The sequence below is a fragment of the Canis lupus genome, chromosome X (genome assembly GCF_048164855.1).
Source record: "Canis lupus baileyi chromosome X, mCanLup2.hap1, whole genome shotgun sequence".
In the NCBI taxonomy this organism is placed as follows: domain Eukaryota; kingdom Metazoa; phylum Chordata; class Mammalia; order Carnivora; family Canidae; genus Canis; species Canis lupus.
In genome coordinates this window covers 68,118,173-68,144,056 of record NC_132876.1, presented here as the reverse complement: position 1 = coordinate 68,144,056, position 25,884 = coordinate 68,118,173, and the positions used below count along the sequence as shown (strand labels likewise).

General features: G+C 41.2%; 1 protein-coding gene across 6 annotated transcripts in view; it reads right to left on the bottom strand.

Annotated features, from left to right (window-relative positions):
* The window catches only part of HDAC8 (histone deacetylase 8), a 218,308-nt gene that overhangs the window by 5,664 nt on the left and 186,760 nt on the right, over nucleotides 1–25,884 (bottom strand). For 5 of the 6 annotated variants that reach the window (XR_012026594.1, XM_072817518.1, XM_072817526.1 and 2 more), the window contains one exon: nucleotides 24,955–25,060. The exons of the other annotated variant lie outside the window; for it this stretch is intronic. Coding sequence is in view for 3 of the 5 variants with exons in the window: in XM_072817518.1 (XP_072673619.1) it covers nucleotides 24,955–25,060 (106 nt within the window). In the remaining 2 variants the exon portion in view is untranslated. Of the gene's footprint in view, nucleotides 1–24,954; nucleotides 25,061–25,884 lie in introns of those variants that run through there. 6 annotated transcript variants of the gene reach the window in all.

Genomic DNA, 25,884 nt, shown 5'->3' with positions numbered 1-25,884 from the left:
AGACTTTATTTTTTATTATTTATTATTTTTATTTTTTAAAGATTTTATTTATTCATGAGAAACACACACAGAGAGAGAATGCCAGAGACACAGGCAGAGAGAGAGGCAGGCTCCATGCAGGGAGCCAGACGTGGGACTTGATCCTGGGACTCTAGGGATTACGTCCTGGGCCGAAGGCAGGTGCCCAACCCCTGAGCCACCCGGGGATCCCCTAGACTTTATTTTTTAAAGCAGCTTTAGGTTTACAGAAAAACTGAGCAGAAAGTACTAAGAGTTTTCACATCCTCCTGCCTCTTGTCTCCCCTGACAGGCAGTGTCCCCTATTATCAACATTTTGCATTAGCATGGTACATTTGTTATAGGTGATAAATGAATATGGATACACTATTTTTTTTTATTTTTTTACAAGATTTTATTTATTCATGAGACACACACACACACACACACACACACACAGGCAGAGACACAGGCAGAGGGACAAGCAGGCTCCATGCAGGGAGCCCGATGTGGGACTCGATCCCGGGACTCCAGGATCAGGCCCTGGGCTGAAGGCGGCACTAAACTGCTGAGCTACCCGGGCTGCCCTGGATACACTATTATGAAGTAAAATCCGTAGTTTATATGAGGGTTCACTTTTGGTGTTGTACAATCCTATGAGCTTTGACAAGTGTATTATGATATGTATTCACCATTCCAGTATCATACAGAGTAGTTTCACTGCCCTGAAAATCCTGTGCAGCATATAGTTGGAATCATATGGTATGCAGCCTTTACAGACTGTCTTCCTTCACTCAGCAGTATGCACTTAAGTTTCTTCCACGTCTTTTTGGCTTGAGAGTTCATTTGTATTTCGCGTGGAAAAATATTTCATTGTCTGGATGTACCATAGTTTGTTTATTCACTTATCTACTGAAGATCATCTTGGTTGCTTCCAAGTGTTGGCAATTATGAATGAAGTGGCCATAAATATTAAAATGCAGGTTTTTGGATGGACATGGGTTTTTTAATTTATTAGAGTAAACAGCAAGGAGTGCAATTGCTGGATCATATGTGTGATACCTTTGGAAGAAACTGCCACTTGTCTTCCAAAGTGGTTGTACCATTTTGCATTCCCACCAGCAAAAATGAGAGTTCCTGTTGTTTCACATCTTTGCCAGCATTTGGTGTTGTCAGTGTTTTGGTTTTTAAGTATTCTAATAGGCATATAGTGGTAGCTCATTGTTTTAATTTGCAATTCCTTAGTGACAGGATAGTGAACATATTTTCATACATTTACTTGCCATTTGTCTATCTTCTCTGGTGAGGTGTCTATTAAGGTCTTTGGCCCATTTGTTAATTGGGTTGTTGTTTTCTTTATTGTTGAGTTTTAAGAGTTCTTTGTATATTTTGATACCAGTCCTTTGTTTTTTTTAAAAAATATTTTATTTATTCATTCATGAGAGACACACAGAGAGAGGCAGAGACATAGGCAGAGGGAGAAGCAGGCTCCTCACAGGGAGGCTGATGCAAGACTCAATTCCCAGATCCCAGGCTGATGCAGGACTCAATTCCCAGACCCCAGACTCAATTCCCTGCCCCATGCCCTGAGCCAAAGGCAGACACTCCACTGCTGAGCCACCCAGCCGTTCCTATTTTTAAGTTTTAAAAAATATTTTATTTATTTATTTGAGAGAGAGTGTGTGCATGTGAGACAGAGAGCATGGGCCAGAGAAGAGGCAGATGGAGAGGGAGAAGCAGACTCCCCGCTGAGCAAGGATCCAGACATGGGGCTCAATCCCAGGACTCTGGGATCATGACCTGAACCAAAGGTAGACACTTAACTGACTGAGCCACCCAGGCACCTCTGCTTAGTATATTTTAAAACCTACACTAAAATGAATACAACTATTAAAGTGAAAAATATCTTTGTGTCATCTCAAATTGTCTCTCACACAGAGGCACATTGTGGGAAAAATCACTGTAGGGATTGCTCTTAGACAGCAGGTACCCAGGCTTCTCTGCTGCTTCTAGTATCTGAGAACCTTGAATGGTGCCCCCCACCCCTGACCCCCTGCCATCCAGCTCCCTCAACCCAACCTGGTCCCCATCTGTGTCCATTTATTTCACAAGCCTTTATTGAAGTCTACATTGGGCTGGCCCTGTGCTAGGTGCTCAGGTCACAAGGGAGAACAAAACACAGTTCTTGCCCTCAAGTTCTCAGTCTAGTGGGGAAGGCATATATGGAGACAAACACATCATGTTCCCTAACAAGGTGATAAAATATCAGTGTGTACAGAGTGCCAAGGACATACAGAGAGGGTATGGAGGGCTTCACAGAAGAGGCAGCATCTTCAAGGGCAAAGCTAGAGAGAATGATCCAGGCACAACTGGATAGGTAAAGGCAACAGCAAAGTTTTTGTGGCCAGACCACAGGATGATGGTCAGGGAAGGGGGCAATGAGGTTGGAGAGATGGCCAGAGGCCAGATCATCAAGGGCCTAGAAGGCTGTGGCCTTATCCTAGAGGCCATGGGGAGCCTCTGAATAATTTTAAGATGGGGAGGAGGTCCATCTAGCTTGATCTAGGGCTAAAGGAAGTTTTCTACCTGCTGCCCCATCACAACCATGTTTGAGGGGGTTCTCACTCTCTACCTGGGAACAATGGCAGAACAAAGGATTTCTATGAAGCCGTGGGCATGTGCTGATATGGAACGCTGATTTAATTTTAGCTCTTAATTGTCAACTGTATTGCTTGCCTTAGAATGTAGATCCCTCTTGTCACCAGAAAGCCTTTCAGTGACAATTAAATATAATCACCAATTACCATTTGTCTGCCTCTGACCTGAATTAGAACCTGAGGCTGTGGATTAATCCCACCAAGCTTCTGGCATCTGTAGGATATCGGCACTTAAAAGATACTACTCTGATGGCTAGGGTGCTCTGGTCTTAGCTTGCAAGGGACTACTGCAACTTCAAACAGAATCAAAGCAATTTCTAAAATAGCTTATGATTCATTTTTTCTCCCCTCCTGTGCCTAAATCTGCTGGCTCCATGTGGAGGGATAGGCACAAGTAACTGTAGAGGTGACATCACAGGAGTGGGCTGCTTGTCTGCCAGCCAGCCTGTGGAGCTTGGCCTGGAGTGGTTTATCTCCTGGGCAGGGCAATGCCTCCCAGGCATTTTGGAGTCACAACTCCAGGTTCCTTTGTCCATGTGCTTTCTCCATATTTCTTTTTCAGACAAAAATTCTGGGCTGGGAAATCCAAGATAATGGGAATAGCAGTGGCAGGAAGAAGAATACAGCCTTACATCTGTATAATGCTTTAAGAGTTGTGAAATCCATTTGCTCCAGTTTGCTCCACCCAAACACCAGTGGGAAATGGAAGCTGGGATTTTAGGCCCGAACTGGAGATAAACTCTCCTTCTCTTGCACCAAGGGGCTAAATGCTAACATTCCCTGTTTACCCCAAGGCACATCATGATTAGGCCTTGGATACCACCAGAAGGTCAGAGTGCTTTCAGTATCTAGGTGCTTCCTGTAAAATAAATTTTTCATCACAAATTGCCTGGCAGGCACAATCTATTAACCATGCCATCCTGATTGTGCCAACAAGTAGTGCCAGTCTTGGCACCACCAACTACTTCTGTACACCCTGGTTTACAGTCCCAATGGTCCCAAAGACCTTTACTGGAGACAAAGTCATGGCTGCTAACTGTGAAGCCCTGAAGGTAGGGTGTGTCATGAACATCTGGAAGTGCCAACAGCTTCCAGAGCAGCTCAAGGGTCTGTGAAAGGAAAAACTGCAATCCGAGTCACACTAGCCACCACAGCGGATCCTGAGGTGAAGGGCCATTGAGCTCAGTCATGAACAGCTGAGGAGTAGGGTGGACGGATTCTTTCCTTGGAGGAGCTATAAAAATAGTTCTGCATTGATCTCATGTTTGCTGTCTGATGTTCCAACACGGGTCCCAGCACAGCTTGCTGTCCCCAGTGCTCTACTGCTACAGTCAGCATGAGAAGTCTCCCAGCCTAGCTTCCCTTCCCTGATGTCCCCAGCATCATGGCTGCCAGGCTGGAAACCAAAGGGGTGGCATACTCTCGCTGGGTCTTCTTGGTTTTAGATTAGATTTCAGCATTGTGTGTGTGCGCATGTGTGATGCCTGTGGTAGCAGTGAGCCACAGACGCTCATCAGTCTTGTAAGAGTGGTGGGTAACCCTGCTGTTGCTACTGTAGCTGCCATTGCCACCACCATGCAAATTCAGAATGACCCAGTGAAAGACCATAAATGCTGGTCAGTGCCATGAAAACGTCATCTTTGTAAACCAAGATGCTGTACTCAGGCCATTCTGTCGGAAATCTTGGCGGGGTATAAAAGTGACCCTTTTGAAAGTTGAATCTGTAAACTTGTATGTAGAAAGTGACTGGCAGAACAGAACAGATCATCACCTCCAAAGCAGAGAGGCCTTCCAGAACTTATTTTCCAGCTAACGGGGGATATGTGCACCTATGAAAATTGATTAAGGATCACTGCTTCAGCCTCTTTTAAGAGACGTGAATAAAAATCTTGGCTTGGGACTGCCTCCTCTCTGGTTGACTGATTTTTCAATTGATTTGTATTTATTAGCTAATGAAATTAAAGTTGTAAAAATGATAACAGAAACACAATAAATCTCCCCCACAACTGGCTGTTTCTATGTCACTATGGTACATTCCTCACTTTGATTACTTCAAAGTCTTATTTTGTTCTCAATTATTCTGTTTTTCTGGCACTGGAGAAAATCAATTTGTTTTATTTTCTCTTATTCATGCACTCGATTATGCTCTTCGGGCACATTTAATCACTTTGATGTTTTCATTTTATGGCCCGTCTCTAGGCACTTCGGTTGCATTGCTGCCAACGGGCAAGCAGGACTAATTTGCATGTCACAATAGACTTGAAATCCTAACTCAATTTCGAAATCTTTATGAAATCTCCTTCCAAAATATGCTTGGAGCTGCAAAGAGGCAGAACGATGTGGGTAAACCAGAAGCCTATAAAGACGTTTCTCTTTCTCAAAACACTGAGAGCTCTTAGGTGGCCTGACTGTAGCTTGGGAATGTCACTGTCCAGGTAAAGCAGAGGAGTCCACAGGATGGGATGTCTGTAGAGCTTCCCCTGGAAGTTTGAGGAGAGAATCCTGCAAAGACTGTCCCTCAGCGTCAAGGCCAGGGAGGCTGGGTCTGCTTACTCTGGCATAAAATGCCTATCAGCACTGCTGGATTTGGCAGCTATACTAAAGACAGCACCTGAATCTCAGTTGGTTAAAGGGCCTCCGGGTAGACTGAGGGAATTGTCAACACTAAGGCATTCCAGAACTGTGAGTGTTTTACCTTATTTTCTCTAATAAATTCTTTTGAAAAATAGAAAAATGCAGTTTATTTTTTTTAACATTTCAAGTTTTTATTTACATTCTAGTTAGTTAACATATAGTGTAATATTAGCTTCAGGAGTAGAATTTAGTGGTTCATCACTACAAGTGTCCTCCTTAATGCCCATCACCCATTTAGCCCATCCCCTACCTCCATCTCTCCCTCCCTCCATCAATTCTCAGTTTGTTCTCTGTAGTTAAGTCTATCTTCTCTAATAAGTTCTAATCTCTTTCTTGCACCTTGATTATTTTAGAGCTAAAAGCTGGAGGGTAGTAAGGGATATAATTGCTTTAAGCATGTACTTTGAGCAAACAGAAAAAAAAGCTTAATTAAACACATTAGAGTTCTCGAAGTTTTCTTCAAAAAAAAATTTTTTTTCGTATACAACTACCAGCAACTCCACCAGGAAGAAGAAAAATTCCATATTTCCTTTTCTAAACTTTGGGCATGACCTTCAGTTTCTCATGTGGAATCCCAGCTCCCTCACTTGCTCTGTGACCTACAAAATAATCGAACTCCCTAAGTCTCAGTTCTCTCATCTGCTGAATGGAGCTAATAACATTATCTATCTCAGAGACAGATTTGCTTCCCAAACTTCAATACTGTCAAGAAATTTGTCATATTTACATACCACTTATGTGGAGACCTCTCTTATACCAACTGCGCTTTAAAGAAACCTAACCTTAAGAAAAAAATGAAAAAGAAAACATTTAACTTTATCCTAAGCAACAATATCTGTGAAATCATCAGTTTGATGTGACAGTTATATTTCTCTCTAATACACACTAAAACATATACAGTTGACCCTTGAACAACATGGTTTGAACAGCATGGGTCCACTTACACATGGATTTTTTTACAGTATAGTACTGTAAATGTATTTCCTCTTTCTTATAATTTTTATGATATCATTTTTTAAAATATTTTATTTATTTATTCATGATAGACATAGAGAGAGAGAGAGAGAGAGGCAGAGACACAGGCAGAGGGAGAAGCCGCTCCCCGTGGGGAGCCCGATGGGGGACTCGATCTGGGGGACCTCGGGATCATGCCCTGAGCCAAAGACAGATGCTCAACCACTGAGCCATCCAGGTGTCCCTGATATCATTTTCTTTTCTCTACCTTACTTTATTGTAAGAATACAAAAACACGAATTCAAAGTGATACAAGCAACCCTATGTTTACAGCAACTTTATTTATTTATTTATTTTTAAAGATTTTATTTATTTATTCATGAGAGAGAGAGAGAGAGAGAGAGAGAGAGGCAGAGACAGAAGCAGGCTCCATGCAGGGAGCCCGACGCGGGACTCGATCCTGGGTCTCCAGGATCACACCCTGGGCCGAAGGTGGTGCTAAACCGCTGAGCCACCTGGGCTGCTCAGCAGCATTATTTATAATAGCCAAGATATGGAAACAGCCTAGTGTCCATCGATTGAAGAATGGATAAAGATGTGGATATATATGGTATATATAATATAATATAATATAATATAATATAATATAATGATGTGATATATATAGTATTCCATTATATATATATCACATCTTATATTATATATATATAATATATATATCACATCTTATATATAATGGAATATTATTCAGCCATAAAAAGAATGAAATCTTGGCATTTGTGACAACATGGATAAAGCTAGAGAGTATAATGTTAAGCGAAATAAGTTAGCCACAGAAAGACAAATACCATATGGATTCACTCATATGTGGAGTTTAAGAAAGAAAACAAATGAGTAAAGGAAAAAAGAGACAGAGAGAGAAATCAAGAAACAGACTCTTAATTATAGAGAACAAACTGATGGTTACCAGAGGGGAGGAGGTCGGGGGATAGGTTAAATAAGTGATGAGGATTAAGGAGTACACTTGTGATGAGCACCAGGTGATGTATGGAATTGTTAAATCACTGTATTGTATACTTGAAACTAATATAACATTGTATGTTCATTAATGGGAATTAAAATACTTAAAAAAGAATACAGTACACAATATATATACAAAATATGTGTTGATTGTTTATGTTTCAGTAAATTTTCTGGTCAACAGTAGGTTATTAGTAGTTAAGTTTTTGGGGATTCAAAAATGATATGCATTTGTGTCTACCCAGGGACGCCAAAAAACAAAGATAAAAATTAAAAAAAAAAACAAAACAAAAAGTTAAATGTAGATTTTTCAAGTGTGTAGGGTGTTGGTGCCCCTAACAGTCACATTGTTCAAGGGTCAACTATACATTAAACATACCAAATCCATTCCTACCTTAGGGTTTATCTTACTCTTCTTTTTATCTAGAATGTTTTTCATCCCAATTTTTGCAAAGCTCCTTCCCTTACTTCATTAAGCTCTATTCCCAAATGTCATTTCCTCAGGGAGGGCTTTACTGACCACCTATCTAAAATAGCATCCCCATCGGAATTTATCAGTAACCAATATCAAATATTTATTTATTTGCTTATTGTCTATCTTCCTCACTAGAATGTAAGCTCCATGATGGACAAGGCCTTTACGTGTCCTATTTACATCTCTATTACCAGTGCCTACAGTAGTGTCTGGCACATATCTACACCAAATATGTATTTGTTAAATGTATGAAACATTAAAATAAAAAATTAGCTTAGCAGCAACCAGGATCCCCTTCCACCAGAGAAGGCAGAGTGGAAAGCCAGAATTTTTATCCCTGTTCAATGGCAAGGAGGCTCACCCACTGCCATCAGTAGAGACCACATGGGGAGCAGCAATAAGGTGCCACTTTCATTCTCAGCCAGATGGTATCAGTGGAGTTCTAATAGGGAACCTGAATTTCTACTCTGCTCAGTGGTAATGAAGTGTCCCACTTTCCCCACAGGCAGTCAATGGCAGCTAAGTGGGGAACCTAGACTTTTATCACCAACTGGAAGTAATGAGGTGGTGCTCCCCTCCTCTGCCATCATAATGTCAGAGGAAGCCTGCTAAAATAGAAGATTTAAAGAAGATACAGAGTTCATAAAAATATCAAAAATATTCAGGATACAATAGAAAATCACCCACACCAAGAAACAGGAAACTATCAATTTGAATGGGAAAAAGACAATCAACAGATGTCAACATAGAGATAACATAGAAGTTGGAAATACCTGACAAGGAGTTTAAAGAGGCCATCATAAAAGTACTTCACTGAGCAATTATGAACATGCTTGAAAAAATAGAAAATAAGTCTCAGCAAAGTGATAGAAGAAATAAAAAAAACTAAATGGAAATTTTAGAACTAAAAGATACAAGTGAAATAAAAAACTCAATAGATAGGCTCCATAGCAGAGTGGAGGGAGGTAGGAGAGGAAAACTCAGTAAACTGGAATATAGAACAATAGAAATTATCCAATTTGAGGGGATCCCTGGGTGGCTCAGTGGATTAGCACCTGCCTTCGGCCCAGGGCATGACCCTGGAGTCCTGGGATCAAATCCCACATCGGGCTCCCTGTGTGGAGCTTGCTTCTCTCTCTCTCTCTCTCTCTCTCACGAATAAATAAATAAAATCTTTAGGGAATCCCTGGGTGGCTCAGCCTGCCTTTGGCCCAGGGCGTGATCCTGGAGTCCTGGGATCGAGTCCCACATCAGGCTCCTTGCATGGAGCCTGCTTCTTCCTCTGCCTGTCTCTCTCTCTCTCTCTCTTTCTCTCTGTGTCTCTCATGAATAAATGAATAAAATCTTTAAAAAAATCTTAAAAAAAATAAATTTCCCAATTTGAAGAAAAGGCAAAAAATGGTCTGAGAAAATGGGAAAAACCTCAAGGACCATGTGGAACTATGGTAATAGATCTAACCTTCATGGGGCATCTGGGTGGCTCAGTCAGTTGAGCGACTGACTCATGGTTCCAGCTCAGGTCATGACCTCAGGGTTGTGAGACTGAGCCCCACATCAGGCTCTGTGCTCAGTAGGGAGTTTGCTTGAGATTCTCTCTCTGCCCCTCCCCTTACTCTCTGTCTCTCTCTCTCAAATAAATCTTTTTAAAAAAGGATCTAACACATTCATGTCACCAAAGTCCCAGAGGGCAAGGAGAAAGGGGATAGGACTAAAAAAGAATTTCAAGTAATCACTAGGGGCACCTGGGTGGCTCTATGGTTGAGTGTCAGCCTTTGGCTCAGGTCATGATCCCGGGGTCATGGGATCGAGTCCCACATCAGGCTCCCTCCAGGGAGCCTGCTTCTCCTTCTGCTTATGTATCTGCTTCTCTGTATCTCTCATGAATAAATAAAAAAATTAATACCCCCCCAAATGGCTAAAGATCCCCCAAATTTGGCAAATTTGGCCTATAGATTCAAGAATCTGACTGAACTCCAAACTGGATAAATCCAAAGAAATCCATGTCAAGACTCATCATAATCAGATTCCTGGAAAAAAAGAAAGGGAAAAAAAATCTGGAAAGCAGCAAAAGAGAAGCAAACCCTTATCCTATAAGGGAAAGATAATTCAAATGACAGTGGTTTTCTCATTAAAAACCATGGAGGCCAGAGGAGGTGGTAAAATATTTTTCAGGTGATACAAGAAAATAACTGTCAACCCAGAATTCTAGGTCTATGAAAATATTTTTCTGGAATGAAGGGGAAATAAAAATATCTCAAAGGAAGGAAAACTAAGAGAATTTGTTGCCACCAGACCTACCCTAACAGAATAGCTAAAGGAAGTTTTTGCAATGGAAAGGTAATGATAACAGAAGGAATCTTGGAACATCAGGAAGGAAGAAAGAACAATGGAATGAGTAAAATATGAATAAACATAAATATACCAGGTTTTTTCCTCCTCTTCAGTTTTCCAGATTATGTTTGATGATTGAAACAAAAATTATAACACTGATGTAGTTTTAAATGTATGTAGAGGAAATACTTAAGGCAATTATATTATAAATGGGAGATAGGAAAGAACTTAAAGGTAGGTAAGATTTCTACACTTCATTCAAACTGGTAAAATGTTGATACTAGTAGACTGTAGTAAGTTAGGTATGTATAATATGTACCCAGAATGGCCACTAAAAAGCCTACATAGAGAGATACAATCAAAACCACTAGAGATGATGGGGATCCCTGGGTGGCTCAGTGGTTTAGTGCCTGCCTTCGGTCCAGGGCGTGATCCTGGAGTCCTGGGATTGAGTCCCACATCAGGCTCCCTGCATGGAGCTTGCTTCTCCCTTTGCCTGTGTCTTTGCCTCTCTCTCTCTCTGTGTGTCTCTCATGAAAAAATAAATAAAAAAATTAAAAAACCCCACTAGAGATGAATCAAAATGAAATTTGAACAGAGGTATAAGTCACCAACAGTAAAGGATGAAAAAGAAAACAGAGAAAGAACAGAGGGAATAAAGAGAAAACAAAAAATCAAATGGCGGATTTAATCCCTAATATATCAAAATTACACTGAATGTAAATTATCTAAATACATTAGTTAAAGACAAAGATTGGTAGAGTGGCTAAAAAAAATCATCCAACTATATGCTGTCCATAAGAAGCTCAGTTCAAGGGCAGCCCCGGTGGCAGAGCGATTTAGCGCCACCTGCAGCCCAGGGCCTGATCCTGGAGACCCGGGATCGAGTTCCGCGTTGGGCTCCCTGCATGGAGCCCGCTTCTCCCTCTGCCTCTCTCTCGCTTGCTCTGTATCTCTCATGAGTAAATAAAATAAAATCTTTAAAAAAAAGCTCACTTCAAATATGATGTTAGCAGGTTGAAAGTAAAAGCAAAATATATGCCACGCAAACAATCAGTAGTGGCTATACTCACATCAGATAAAGTAGACTCCAGAGCAAAGAAAATTACCATGGACAGAAAGGGACATTACATAATGGTGAAAGGGTCCAAGAAGAGATATAGCAATCTGAAATGTATATGCACCAAACAACAGAGCTTCAGGATACATGAAGCAGAAGCTGATAGAACTAGAAAGAGATTTGCAATTAGAATTGGAGACTTCAACATTCCTCTCTTTGCAATTGATAATAGAACAAGACGGAAAATGACAAAAGAATATAGAAGAACTCAACAATGCTATCAGCCAATAGGATCTAATCGACACTGATAGAACATTCCATCAAACAGAATACACATTCTTTTCTAGCACTTACAGAACATATGCCAAAGTAGATCATATACTGGGCCATAAAACAAATCCCAACAGTTGAAAAAAATTGAAATTATACAGCACATGTTTTCTGACCACAATGGTATCAAGGTAGAAATGAAAAACTTCCTGAAAAAGAAAGCTCCAGGCCCAGATGGTCTCTTTGCAGAATTCTACTAAAAAGGGGAAATAAAGCCAATTCTACCCTATCTATTGCAGAAAATAGAAGAGGAGGGAACACTCCCAAACTCACTTTATAAGGCAGTATTGGCCTGATACTGAAAGCAGATGTTGACAGCACAAAAAAGAAAAGGACAAGCTAATATCCCTCATGAATATAAGATGCAAAATCCTCAAGAAAGTATTAGCGAATAGAATTCAGCAATATATGTAAAAATCATACACAATGACCAAGCGGAGTTTATTCCAGATATACAAGGCTGGTTCAAAATTTGAAGGTCAGTCAAGGTAACCTACTATATTAAAAGGCTAAAGAATAAAAATTATATATAAAAATAAAAATTACATATATATCAGTATTAGTGTGAAATGATGCAGAAGCAGCATTTACCAAAATTTAACACTCATTCGTAACAAAAGCTCATAAAACTAGGAATATAAAGGGGGTACTGCTTCAACTTGATAAGAAAGATCTACAAAAACCTATAGCTAACATCATTCATAGTGGTGAAAGACTGAGTGTTTTTCCTTTGAGTTCTGGAACAAGGCAAGGATGTCTGCTCTCACCATTCTTATTTAACATAGTATTGGAAGTATAAGGCAGTGCAATACAGCAAGAAAAGGAAACAAAAAGCATACAGATCATAAAGGAAGAAATAAAACTGTCTCTATTTGTAGATAAGTGGTGATTTATGTAGAACATTCTAAGGAATCTATAAGAAAACAGAACTAATAAGTAAGTTCAGCAAGGTCACAGGATCTAAGTGCAATATACAAAAATTGTATTTTTTATACAGTAACAATAAACACATGGAAACCAAAGTGAAATATACAATAACTCAAAGAAAAACTTAGGTACAAAATGTGTTTAGGATCTGTATGCTGCAAATTACAAAATGCTGAAGAAGGAAATAAAAAAGCTCTAAGTAAATGGAGAAACAAACCATGTTCATGGATTGGAAGACTCAATACAATAAAGATGTCAATTCTTCCCAAATTGATATCCAGGTTTAACACAATTCCTAACAAAATCACATTAAGGTATTTAGTCATTATAGACCAAATTATTCTAAAGCTTATATGGAAAGCAAAGGAACTAGTATAAGCTAAAAATTTTGAAAAAGAAAAAAAGGAATCACACCTGATTTAAGGTTTATCATATAGCTACAGTGATCAAGACTGTGAGGAGGAATAAACACATAGCTCAACAGAGCAGAAGAGAAAACTCAGAGACTGCTGCCTTGGAGTGAATGAGAATTTTGGGAAGGAATGTCGCCCTAGGGAGCTATCTGGATTTTATAGCCTTCTACTAGACAAAAGAGACTTTACATCATGAGTCAAGGGAAAATCTGCTCCCTTGAGCAGATAGATGAAAGCACCTTAGAATTACTAGGGGTACCTAAGAAAGGAAACAGCACCTGAGAGATATAAAATGCCTACCTTCCAGTCCCTATCTTTTCAGCTGTGTATAGGTGCAGTTACCAGGTTTTGTAAACCAAAAGTTGGGACATAGGTCTGATAAAATAATAATAATAATTGGGATGCCTGAGTGGCTCAGTGGTTGAGCATCTGCCTTTGGCTCAGGTCCTGATCCCACGGTCCTGGGATCAAGTCCCGCATAGAGCTTCCTGTGAAGAGCCTGCTTCTCCCTTTGTCTGTGTCTCTGCCTCTCTCTCTGTGTCTCTCATGAATAAATAAATAAAACCTTAAAAAATAATGATAATAATAATAATAAACTCAAACACATAGGGATGCCTGCGTGGTGCAGTCAGTTGAGCACCTGACTCTGGGTTTTGACTCAGGTCATGATCTCAGGGTTGTGGGATTCAACATATCAAAACAGAACACATCAAGTATTTGTTTCTGTAAAACTATCCCCCTTCCTCCAACAGCTTCCCATCCCAGTTGGTATCCAGGCTGGGAAGCTCAGAATCATCTTTACTTCTTCTTTTCTTTTTGATCCCCTATACATGACCTACTTCCAAGTGTTGATATTCTTTTCAAACATTTCTTAACCATCTGGGAGGAACAGCATAGGAGGTATCTTACTACCACTGTTCTGGTCCAGGCTCTTGCAGGCTCACTCTTGGAATACCACCACGATTCATTCAAATAACACTGCATCATGTTATGTCCTAATTCCAGAACCTAGAATGGCTCCCACTTTATTGTATCCAATATGGACTACTCAGCCTGAAATTCAAGGGAACTTGCAATCTGCCTCTGTCACCCACCTATCTGAGTTTCCCTTGTTTATGAACACTTCCTCATTCTTATCAATTTAAATCCTCCAAGCCTTTTGAAAGCAGTCTCCCTAAAATCTTACTCCCTCACTTCTACATAGCAACAGCCTTATTATTTCCTGATCTGTTTAAGGGGTTAATTTTGTCTCCTTCTCTAGAATTCTCAGCTGTTTATTAGAAGCAGAGACTATGTTTTAAACTTCTCTTATACCTCTCATGGTACTAAGAACATGGGAGGCTCCAAAAAACATTCATTGATTGATTTAGTTGGGCTCTGAAGTAGACACATATTCATACTTCTTAAAATTAACCTGGTTCACAACCTTACTTTGGGAGACATTGCAGGGTGGAAAGGGTTTACTAGGGGCAATGGAAAAAAAGCAGATAGGGGATGATGAGTAGACTTGACTGAGCAATACTGCTAAGGAATGGATGGCACTAGGTCTGGATTCAAATCCTGAGGTCGCCACTTACTTATTACATGCTTATGGGCATGTTACACCATGTCTTTCTTTTTTTTTTAATTTATTTTTTATTGGTGTTCAATTTACTAACATACAGAATAACCCCCAGTGCCCGTCACCCATTCACTCCCACCCCCCGCCCTCCTCCCCTTCTACCACCCCTGGTTCGTTTCCCAGAGTTAGCAGTCTTTACGTTCTGTCTCCCTTTCTGATATTTCCCACACATTTCTTCTCCCTTCTCTTATATTCCCTTTCACTATTATTTATATTCCCCAAATGAATGAGAACATATAATGTTTGTCCTTCTCCGACTGACTTACTTCACTCAGCATAATACCCTCCAGTTCCATCCACGTTGAAGCAAATGGTGGGTATTTGTCATTTCTAATAGCTGAGTAATATTCCATTGTATACATAAACCACATCTTCTTTATCCATTCATCTTTCGTTGGACACCGAGGCTCCTTCCACAGTTTGGCTATCGTGGACATTGCTGCTATAAACATCGGGGTGCAGGTGTCCCGGCGTTTCATTGCATTTGTATCTTTGGGGTAAATCCCCAACAGTGCAATTGCTGGGTCGTAGGGCAGGTCTATTTTTAACTGTTTGAGGAACCTCCACACAGTTTTCCAGAGTGGCTGCACCAGTTCACATTCCCACCAACAGTGTAAGAGGGTTCCCCTTTCTCCGCATCCTCTCCAACATTTGTGGTTTCCTGCTTTGTTAATTTTCCCCATTCTCACTGGTGTGAGGTGGTATCTCATTGTGGTTTTGATTTGTATTTCCCTGATGGCAAGTGATGCAGAGCATTTTCTCATATGCATGTTGGCCATGTCTATGTCTTCCTCTGTGAGATTTCTGTTCATGTCTTTTGCCCATTTCATGATTGGATTGTTTGTTTCTTTGGTGTTGAGTTTAATAAGTTCTTTATAGATCTTGGAAACTAGCCCTTTATCTGATATGTCATTTGCAAATATCTTCTCCCATTCTGTAGGTTGTCTTTGAGTTTTGTTGACTGTATCCTTTGCTGTGCAAAAGCTTCTTATCTTGATGAAGTCCCAATAGTTCATTTTTGCTTTTGTTTCTTTTGCCTTCGTGGATGTATCTTGCAAGAAGTTACTATGGCCGAGTTCAAAAAGGGTGTTGCCTGTGTTCTTCTCTAGGATTTTGATGGAATCTTGTCTCACATTTAGATCTTTCATCCATTTTGAGTTTATCTTTGTGTATGGTGCAAGAGAGTGGTCTAGTTTCATTCTTCTGCATGTGGATGTCCAATTTTCCCAGCACCATTTATTGAAGAGACTGTCTTTCTTCCAATGGATAGTCTTTCCTCCTTTATCGAATATTAGTTGCCCATAAAGTTCAGGGTCCATTTCTGGATTCTCTATTCTGTTCCACTGATCTATGTGTCTGTTTTTGTGCCAGTACCACACTGTCTTGATGACCACAGCTTTGTAGTACAACCTGAAATCTGGCATTGTGATGCCCCCAGATATGGTTTTCTTATTTAAAATTCCCCTGGCTATTCGGGGTCTTTTCTGATTCCACACAAATCTTAAAATAATTTGTTCTAACTCTCTGAAGAAAGTCCATGGTATTTTGATAGGGATTGCATTAAACGTGTATATTGCCCTGGGTAACATTGACATTTTCACTATATTAATTCTGCCAATCCATGAGCATGGAATATTTTTCCATCTCTTTGTGTCTTCCTCAATTTCTTTCAGAAGTGTTCTATAGTTTTGAGGGTATAGATCCTTTACATCTTTGGTTAGGTTTATTCCTAGGTATCTTATGCTTTTGGGTGCAATTGTAAATGGGATTGACTCCTTAATTTCTCTTTCTTCAGTCTCATTGTTAGTGTATAGAAATGCCACTGACTTCTGGGCCTTGATTTTGTATCCTGCCACGCTACCGAATTGCTGTATGAGTTCTAGCAATCTTGGGGTGGAGACTTTTGGGTTTTCTATGTAGAGTATCATGTCATCGGCGAAGAGGGAGAGTTTGACTTCTTCTTTGCCAATTTGAATGCCTTTAATGTCTTTTTGTTGTCTGATTGCTGAGGCTAGGACTTCCAGTACTATGTTGAACAGCAGTGGTGAGAGTGGACATCCCTGTCTTGTTCCTGATCTTAGGGGAAAGGCTCCCAGTGCTTCCCCATTGAGAATGATATTTGCTGTGGGCTTTTCATAGATGGCTTTTAAGATGTCGAGGAATGTTCCCTCTATCCCTACACTCTGAAGAGTTTTGATCAGGAATGGATGCTGTATTTTGTCAAATGCTTTCTCTGCATCCAATGAGAGGATCATATGGTTCTTGGTTTTTCTCTTGCTGATATGATGAATCACATTGATTGTTTTACGGGTGTTGAACCAGCTTTGTGTCCCAGGGATAAATCCTACTTGGTCATGACACCATGTCTTTCGACACCAGTTTCCTAAGTTATGAGGCAATTATGAGGATTAAATGAGATCATATATATAAAGAATCCAGCATATGGCTTTCAATAATGGTAGTTCCCACCTCCTAGATTTATATAGGTATCTGGAGTCTTCATAAGTAATCGCCAAGGGTTTTCATGGTTTGTTAAAATCTGTTGTCTAAGTTACTGTGACTTTGGGGAGCAGTCTCCATTTTTATTTTAGAATTAATAAAGTTTTCTGAATGACACTTTTATAATTTCTCTTTCTGTTTAACAACAGCAACAACAAACCTTTCCAAATTTTTTTACTCTTTAGTGAAATAAGACAGGAACCTGGTCAGTGGGGAAAGCCAGGCTGGTGGTAGGCTCTTGGAAATAACCATAGTGGGCTGGAGAAGAATAAAGGGACAGGGGATGGCAAGGGGAGATAGGGAATGGACATCACAGAGATCTTCTCCTGAAGTAATGCAAATTGGCTCAGGGTATCCTCCACAATCCTGCTCCAAATCCTTCTAAGAAGCCCTAAAACAGATGGTCAGTCTGTCTTGGGACCAACCCTGCCTTTCTACTTATCCTCATGGCTTCCTAGGAAACAAGAGAAGGTGTAGAAATAAGCTGGGTTTCCATGTGTAGAGTTCCACCAGGCAGGAGAACTGGTTCAAACTTGGAGCTTCAACAGGCCTTGGACATGTCCAGACCTGATGTCCTAATTGCTAATCCTTAGAAGAACGTCAATCCCAGACTTCAATTGCCAGAGATGTGGGTTATGCTCAGCACAATAGTTTCCTGAGAATATTACCAAGAGATGTGCAAAGGGTCTCATCTTGGGGCCATGGTACCATAAATAGCGGAATGGGGCTGACACGACACACTTCAGATAGTAGGAGCTGGATGGGTTGGCTTTTTCCACCTTTTGTCCTCTTTTACTTCTCTACTCAGCTCAAAATGGAGTAGAAAGGTTTAGTAACAGTATGGTAGGGTGATGGGAGCATGGCAGGGCAGGGGGTTAGAGAAGTCTAAAAGGCCTGGATCAGAGGACAGAATTTCAAGTGTTGCTCATGGCTATATTCCTCCCATTTCCAAGGAGACATCCAATGTCAGGTGCTTTGGATTAGCAACATGGAAGGAACTGGGAATGCAGTGAATGGTGGGAAGAGTTTACCAGGGGCAATTGGAAAAAACAAGGTTGTTTTAAAAAAAATAGGATTGGAAAAATGAAGTATGATGAATACACTTGGCAGGGGAATACTGCAGAGAGAAGGGGGGCACTAGACAGGCCAAACAGTCTGACTCCAAAGCCCCAATTCAAAAAGACCAGGGTTCAAGTGTATGCTCTACCACCTATTAGCACAGGGTGTGGCACACAGTAGGTGCTTAGTAATTGCTTGCTGAATGAATGAACAAATGTGACCTTGGCCAAGTCTCACTTTTCCTCTCTGAGCCTCAGTTTCCTCATCTGGAAAATAAATAGCAGCTATTGTTCTTATTATTTCACCTGTACTGTATCTCCCCTATATCCACATCAGTTGGCTGGTCCATCTCCCCAACCCTATACTGTATAGGATGCCAATGCAGCCTCCTTCATTAGGGGTCAGAAAAGGCACATGTGCACAAGGCTTTCTCTTCCCTCTTGTGTCCTCCCCCTCCTCCTCCTTCTTACCTCCTGGCCCTATTTGTCTCCTTTTCTATACCAGGCAAACTTGGGGTACAGTCTGGGAACTCAGAGCAAATGAGTTGTAACCTCCAATTACAGTGTCAACACATACACATGTGCAACTCACACTCCCTCTGCACTCCTCCACAGAAGGTTGGGTTTGGGTTGCATCACACAGAGCCAAGCAGGCTTGGGGAGCTAGCCACCCCTGGAGATTGATCACATCAGCACTGTTCCAACTTTGGAAGGTTCATTGTGAGCCAACTCTTCTGGAGTATGTCAAGCAGAGGAAAGGCAAACAAGTTTGAGCATATGAAGATGGTGTGAGGATGGTTTTACAGTAGTGGGCATGAGCTAGGCTGAGTGATCCACACTTCCTTGTGAACACTGACACATATCTTTGAGATTTATTGGCATGAAAAGAGCAATTTGTTAGAGCAAAACATAGCTTTTTCCTGTATAAAGCTAACAGCTTGAATTGATTCTCCAAGGTTTTATTTTTGTCTTTTTTTTCCTCTTGGAAAGTCTAATGGGCAGTAAAGATGGGATAAGGTAAGGTCTAAATCTGCCTGTCCCTCCAGTCAACCTGTAGCATATGGAATGTATCTCTATAAGATGAACCTCCCCAGGTTTGATCTTTAGTAGGTTAAAAATCCCATCTTCTGTGCTTTAAGGGATGTGGTGAGAAAGAGAAAAAAACCAACTTCAAAGGCTAACAAATTCTACAAGACATGCTGGCTAAACTTCCTCTCATAGAGTGGAGCTTAATCCATACACTTCATCATTGACATCCCATCTTCCCAAATCAATCCATGCCTCCCCCTCCTTTGTTTTTAAAATGAGGGAAGGAGGGCAAAAGATACAGGGAGAAATGGCTGGCCTTGCTGAGGTTTTTATATGTAAGAATAAATGAGAAGTCATGTAGGCAGGTTCAGGAAAATTTTTCAGAATGTAGAAAATTCAGCAGCTTTTCCACACTGACCATTGTCATGGCAACGCACTATCTGATGGCAGCATGCGTCACCAGGCTGGAGGGGCACAGTCTCAGTATAGCAGGTTAATCGGGCCATATTTAGCAACATTTGGACTTCTTTCTAGCCTCGTTTCTTCTAGGTTTAGCTGAATTTCTTTTTGGTTCTTGACTTGTGTGCTCTGCTCATTTGCATGGCTAGAACACAAGACTTTGCCAATATGAAAGAGATGGCTAAATGGAAAATCTGAACATTCCTAGTATTCTATAGCCACTCTACTTGCTGTCTGCCCTCCCTGGCTACTCCCTACCCACTCTCAGCCATTTAATTTCTTTTCTTCTCATCAATTCTTTCCTGTACACAGTATTATCCCCCTGCCACTGCCCCAAAAACTGTGACATCTACCAACCTCTGCACTCTCATCATATTCTTTTTATTGTTTTTCTATTTTCTCATTTTTAACATACAGCATCCTAGGATCTTAGGATTAGAAGGAATCTTGACAATAATCTAGTACTATCACCCTCCCCCAATGCAGAAGCCTTTCTATGATATGACAGTCAAGTGATTATCTAGCCTCTACTTGCATGTCTCCAGCAACAGAGACCTCATTCTTTTTTGGGAAGTCTGCTCCACTTTGGACAGGTTCAAAATGTTAGAAAATTCTTCCTTCTACAATAAAAATTTGCCTTTTTTATAATATTTACCTGAGAGTTCTAGCTCTGTGCCCTGTGACCACATAGACTCGGTCTATGCCCTCTGCTCCGGGACAGCTTCTCAGAGATATGAAGGCCATGTTCCCCTTGTCTTCTTTTCTCCAAAAGCCCTAGCTCCTCCAATCAGATCTCTTGGAGCCTGGTCTATAGTCCTTTCCCCATCCTGACTGACCAGTAGCATGCTCCTATTTGTCTAGAGCCTATGTATGTATGTATGTATGTCTAGAGCCCTTTGAAAATGAAGTTGATACTGCATCAGCTTCTCTGGAGACCAACTTGTCCTGGAGACTCACACTGAAGTCCACATTGACTAAAATCCCTAACTCTTTCAGACAAAATGCTGCTGAGCCACATCTTCCCATCTTGTATGTGTCTAATTGCTTCGGAGGACCCAGTTCTTGGTCCATACATTTTCTTTTTCTTTCTTTCTTTCTTTCTTTCTTTCTTTCTTTCTTTCTTTCTTTCTTTCTTTCTTGTTGTTGTGAAAAATTTATTTATTTATTTATTTATATTTTTAAATTGGAGTTCAATTTGCCAACATATAGCATAACACCCAGTGCTCATCCCATCAACTGCCCCACTCAGTGCCTGTCACCCAGTCACCCCCACCCCCCACCCACCTCCCTTTCCACCACTCCTTGTTCGTTTCCCAGAGTTAGGAGTCTCTCATGTTCTGTCTCCCTTTCTGATATTTCCCACTCATTTTTCTCCTTTCCCCTTTATTCCCTTCCACTATTTTTTATATTCCCCAAATGAATGAGACCATATAATGTTTGTCCTTCTCCGATTGACTTATTTCACTCAGCATAATACCCTCCAGTTCCATCCAAGTCGAAGCAAATGGTGAGTATTTGTTGTTTCTAATGGCTGAGTAATATTCCATTGTATACATAAACCAGATCCTCTTTATCCATTCATCTTTCGATGGACACCGAGGCTCCTTCCACAGGTTGGCTATTTTGGACATTGCTGCTATAAACATCGGGGTGCAGGTGTCTCAGCATTTCACTGCATCTGTATCTTTGGGGTAAATCCCCAGCAGTGCAATGGCTGGGTCATAGGGCAGATCTATTTTTAACTCTTTGAGGAACCTCCACACAGTTTTCCAGAGTGGCTGCACCAGTTCACATTCCCACCAACAATGCAAGAGGGTTCCCCTTTCTCCACATCCTCTCCAACATTTGTTGTTTCCTGCCTTGTTAATTTTCCCCATTCTCACTGGTGTGAGGTGGTATCTCATTGTGGTTTTGATTTGTATTTCCCTGATGGCCAGTGATGCGGAGCATTTTCTCATGTGCTTGTTGACCATGTCTATGTCTTACTCTGTGAGATTTCTGTTCATGTCTTTTGCCCATTTCATGATTGGATTGTTTGTTTCTTTGCTGTTGAGTTTAATAAGTTCTTTATAGGACACCTGGGTGGCTCCGCAGTTGAGCATCTGCCTTTGGCTCAGGTCATGATCCTGGGGTCCTGGGGTTGAGTCCCACATCAGGCTCCTCACAGGGAGTCTGCTTCTCCCTCTGCCTATGTCTCTGCCTCTACTCTCTGTGTGTCTCATGAATAAATGAATAAAATCTTTAAAAAACATAAAAAAATAAGTTCTTTGTAGATCTTGGATACTAGTCCTTTATCTGATACGTCATTTGCAAATATCTTCTCCCATTCTGTAGGTTGTCTTTAGTTTTGTTGATTGTTTCTTTTGCTGTGCAAAAGCTTCTTATCTTGATCAAGTCCCAATAGTTCATTTTTGCTTTTGTTTCTCTTGCCTTCATGGATGTATCTTGCAAGAAGTTACTGTGGCCAAGTTCAAAAAGGGTGTTGCCTGTGTTCTCCTCTAGGATTTTGATGGAATCTTGCCTCACATTTAGAACTTTCATCCATTTTGAGTTTATCTCTGTGTATGGTGTAAGAGAATGGTCCAGTTTCATTCTTCTGCATGTGGCTGTCCAATTTTCCCAGCACCATTTATTGAAGATATTGTCTTTTTCCCAGTGGATAGTCTTTCCTGCTTTGCCGAATGTTAGTTGACTATTGAGTTGAGGGTTCACTTCTGGATTCTCTATTCTGTTCCATTGATCTATGTGTCTGTTTTTGTGCCAGTACCACACTGTCTTGATGACCACAGCTTTGTAGTACAACCTGAAATCCGGCATTGTGATGCCCCCAGCTATGGTTTCTTTTTTAATATTCCCCTGGCTATTTGGGGTCTTTTCTGATTCCACACAAATCTTAAGATGATTTGTTCCAACTCTCTGAAGAAAGTCCATGGTATTTTGATAGGGATTGCATTAAATGTGTAAATTGCCCTGGGTAGCATTGACATTTTCACAATATTAATTCTTCCAAGCCATGAGCATGGAATATTTTTCCACCTCTTTGTGTCTTCCTCAATTTCTTTCAGAAGTGTTCTGTAGTTTTTAGGGTATAGATCCTTTACCTTTTTGGTTAGGTTTATTCCTAGGTATCTTATGCTTTTGGGTGCAGTTGTAAATGGGAGTGACTCTTAATTTCTCTTTCTTTAGTCTCATTGTTAGTGTATAGAAATGCCACATTTTCTCCAAGTTTAATTTCATTGTGCTACAATCAGAATATTGCTATAACCTGTCAGGATCTTTTAAAAATCTTGATTCACATGTAACTTACATGTCCTCTAAGATTTCCTATTATTTTTCCCAACCCTCAAACTAATCTTTTATCTCAAGTCTTTTAAAAATTTATTCCTCTTGGGTTGCCTGGGTGGCTTAGCGGTTGGGCATCTGCCTTTGGTTCAGGATGTGATCCTGGAGTCTCAGTATCGAGTCCCACATCAGGCTCTCTGCATGGAGCCTGCTTCTCCTCCCCTTTCCTGTGTCTCTGCCTCTCTCTGTGTCTCTCATGAATAAATAAAATCTTTTAAAAAATTTATTACTCTTCTATGTTCCTTACCTTTCCTAATTCTCTTCCCTTTGAATTACCTTCCTTATGTCTTCTCTCCCTTATTATTTCCATTTCTCCAATAGCAAGATGTCATAATTCTGGAGATATGTGTCTGGGTATGTGTGCAAGAAAGCATGAGGCATACAGATATCTGCACATACGTAGGTGTGAGCGAGAAGCTGCAGAGGCTTGTTTAGTTTCTCTGTTTCTATTGCTTTGTTCTCTACGAGGATTTAGAGGCTGGATGGGGCGAAAATGGCAAGGTTGAAGAAGAGGGGTAAGAGAAGTTGGTCCAGGATCAGTCCCAAAGGAAACAGAAAAAGTGTCCTGGGTCTGTGAGGGGCAGGAACAAATTAGGGTTGGAGCACTAGTGTTAATCAGGGCTGCAGGACAATGAGAAGGATTGGCAAAAGGCCAGGAATATAAAGAGTTTAAAGGCCTTAAAGACTGCACAAGGGAGGAGGATTTGGTTAGGAAGTGAGAATTTGTGGGGTTGATATCCACCGAGAAGCTAGAGGGAGGTGGCTTGAAACTATAGGGTCAAGAGAAGGCTGAGTGTTATGGGACACCCCAGAGAGGCGATAAGCATTGCTGTGAGCCTCACCTTACAGGTCTTTGACTTACGAGCTTAGAAAATGTTCTCTGGCCAAAGGAGCCTGGGACATGGAGACCCTGCCCAAGGACTTGGCTGTTGTCACCGACTGGACACTACTAAAGGATAGGGTCTCAATATAACCCTCAGCAAAAACTCCCTAGGACACAATGTATTCCCTCAGACTACCTCTGATACAGTACAGGCCTCCCTTTCATGCTGGATTCTATTCCAACTAGGGAGTCAAAGGTAGGAGAATTGTTGCTATCTTGACCGTTATATGAATAAACATGGGAATTTCACTCTACAAGATGGGCGATATGATACCCTTAGCTTGTTAACACTACAAACAATTAGGATCCAAAAAAATATGCACACATACATACAAATTCAATTAAACAGGAAAATGGGTCACCAGAACGACGTTATAATGTAGATAAAATGAATTGAGTTGTGGAGTAGCAATTGGGGTTAGGAGGGAGGCTCTACTGGAAAGCTAAGGGCAGCATCCTTAAATAGCTGGTGGACAGTGTGATCAAAAGGATAATAACCTGATGATTGCCATTTCCCTCTGGCCAGAAGCCAGAATAATTGTAGGCTAGGCTGAGGGAAGGGCAGGATAGGGCAACAACTCCATCTCCAGTGCTCTGTATAAGACTGGGGAGCCCACCCTCAGGGCACCAGAATCCTGACTATCCACTGTAGGTGGACAGTCTCTCAAGGCCATACTCGACCAAGTAACTACCCTGGAACACAATGTCTGTGAGCCCCTCCTTCCTTCTACCTTAAGTCTGAATTGGCTTGAACTTCCCTCATTTTAAAGAGGGTTTTGAGACACCTGGGTGGCTCAGCGGTTCAGTGTCTGCCTTCAGCTCAGGGTGTGATCCCGGGATCCAGGATCGAGTCCCATATCGGGCTCCCTGCATGGAGCCTGCTTCTCCCTCTGCCTGTGTCTCTGCCTCTCTTTCTCTCTCTCTCGAATAAATAAACGAAATCTTTAAAAAATAGGGTTTTACTGTTGCTCTTTTAAAAGGAAAAGGTTCCAGGGCACACTTTAGAACTGGTCTTTCACTGGAGGTGCCTAAAGGTAAACCTTTTATCCCGCTGAAGGTGACATTAACTAGCCAAATGACAATCCCATCAGAGTGGTCAGTGTGGAATTCCAACTACAAGCTATCAGGCCAAGAAGATGTTTCCCTTCTAAGTCAGTGAAATGATTAGCCACCAAAAGACAAATGGTATTTAGGGAAGCCCCCACTGATGGGCCACCACAAGCTGGGTGGCATGAGGAGGGCAAGACTTGAGGGGTGGTGCTCACCTTTGATGTAGTTGAGGATTTGCTGGACTCGGTGGGGCTCATTGCGGTCTGGCCGGCAGCTTGGCGTGATTTCCAACACATAATCAGGACCATATGCTGTGAAAAACTGTAAGGAAAAGGGAAAGGCCAAAAAAAAAAAATGCTAAACCACAGAAAACCTCCAAATCGAACTACATACACACAGAAACAATCAAAAGAAAACCATCACTATTGACAAGGCAAGGGAGGCCCAGGTGGGTTGAGCAGGATGATGCAGCAGGCAGCCCTGTTCTTGTGGTACCATTTCTCTTGTTCAAAACCTGCAGTGACAGTTCACTGCTAAATTATTTAGCTTGTTGTTCAAGGTTCTCTCTGCTTAGGTCTTAACTTTTTTCTTTACCCTTAGTTCTTACTGCCTCTTGTTCTTTAGTCACACTGGCCTGCTCTGGGCTTTCCCAAATCACACCATGCTTTGTCACCCCTTAGGATCTTTGCCATTGCTCTTTGTTTGGGCTGCAAAGGCACTCCCCCCCCCCAATTCCTGCTGCTTGTGTAAAACCTCCCCATCCTTCTAGGCACAGCTCAAATGTCACCTCCTTCACAAAGCTGTCCCTTATTTTCTAACAACTCCCAGAATGTTCTGTTGGTACCTTTTTTTTGGCCCTTGTTCAACAAATAGTGCTTGCCTGCATATCACATGTGGGTCACTGTGCTGGTTGCTGAGGAGACTATGAAGATGGGCATGATCTCCTCTGGGATCCACTAAGTCTTCATAAGCACATTTTGCATTGGATAGAGGTTTTTCAAAAGTGACCTGATCTCCCTGCACTGGAATGTCAGCTCCTTGAGGGCAGGCAGCATTTATGTCTTATTCACATCCTAATCCTCACAGACTATGGCAGTTGCCTGTTAGTTTTGGTTGCCTTGAATTCCCTGACCCAGGAATGTCAA